General features: G+C 61.0%; 1 protein-coding gene across 1 annotated transcript in view; it reads right to left on the bottom strand.

Annotated features, from left to right (window-relative positions):
• The window catches only part of ARHGAP25 (Rho GTPase activating protein 25), a gene marked incomplete at both ends in the record, with an annotated part of 10548 nt that extends 10152 nt beyond the window's left edge, over positions 1–396 (bottom strand). The window contains one exon of the mRNA XM_010131226.1: positions 203–396. Coding sequence (XP_010129528.1) covers positions 203–396 — 194 coding nt within the window. The remainder of the gene's footprint in view (positions 1–202) is intronic.
• Positions 397–815: the final 419 nt, after the last annotated feature.

Below are 815 nucleotides of genomic sequence, written 5' to 3'. Positions count from 1 at the left end.
AAGCCCAGGCAGGGCCTGCTGGCGCTCGAAGAGCTGCAGTGTGTGGGTGAAGCCCCTGATCAGGACGTCTCATCGCTGTTACTGCCCAGGCAGAAAGCTCCCTCCACACCCTCCCCCAGACCCATCCCAAACCTATTCCAGACGAGCAAAGCTGCAAGAAGGGGGAGACGAGGATCAGCAAAGCCCAGCGGCCTCGTCCTACCTGTGGTTTGACATCGTCCTCGTCCTTGTAGTAGTAAAGCTGCTGGCCCTTGAGCACGAAGTACCGCTGCTGCCAGTTCTTGACGATGGAGCGCTGCTTCTTCAGCCAGCCGAGCTTCAGGGGCCGCTCCAGCGGGTTGGGGGAGGCCGGCCGGGTGCCCGCTAGCTCGCCGGTCATCACGCTCTTGGAGCGGGCTGCCAAGGAAAGAGAGGGACGGGCTGGCAGGGCCGCGCGGGGACGAGCCGACGGCAGAGCCGTGTCCCAGGGCCGAGCGAAGCTGCAGCGAGAGCGGCTCTCTGCCCTCTGCCTCTGCTGAGCAAAGTGGCTGCAGCAGTTAAAGGAAGTGGCTGCAGTAGCTGTCAGCGTGTGCTTCCTTTTTCCTGCGGGGGAGTAATTGTCTTGCAAGTGAGAAAAAAAAATTAGCTTTTTTTTTTAGTGGGAGTGTGTGTGTGTTTTTTAATACCCACCCAAATGGGCTGCAGCGGCGAAAGCAGAAACGACCCAGCCCGGCTTGCACCGAACGGTTTGGCAGGTGCAGCTCTGGGAGAGCGTTGCCTGGTGTCTCCAGGGGGGCAGGTCTCCCACAGCGGGGCTGGAAAGGCTCCACGAGGGG

This window comes from Buceros rhinoceros, unplaced genomic scaffold (assembly GCF_000710305.1).
Source record: "Buceros rhinoceros silvestris isolate BGI_N320 unplaced genomic scaffold, ASM71030v1 scaffold28772, whole genome shotgun sequence".
NCBI lineage: Eukaryota > Metazoa > Chordata > Aves > Bucerotiformes > Bucerotidae > Buceros > Buceros rhinoceros.
This window is presented reverse-complemented; position numbering and strand designations above follow the sequence as displayed.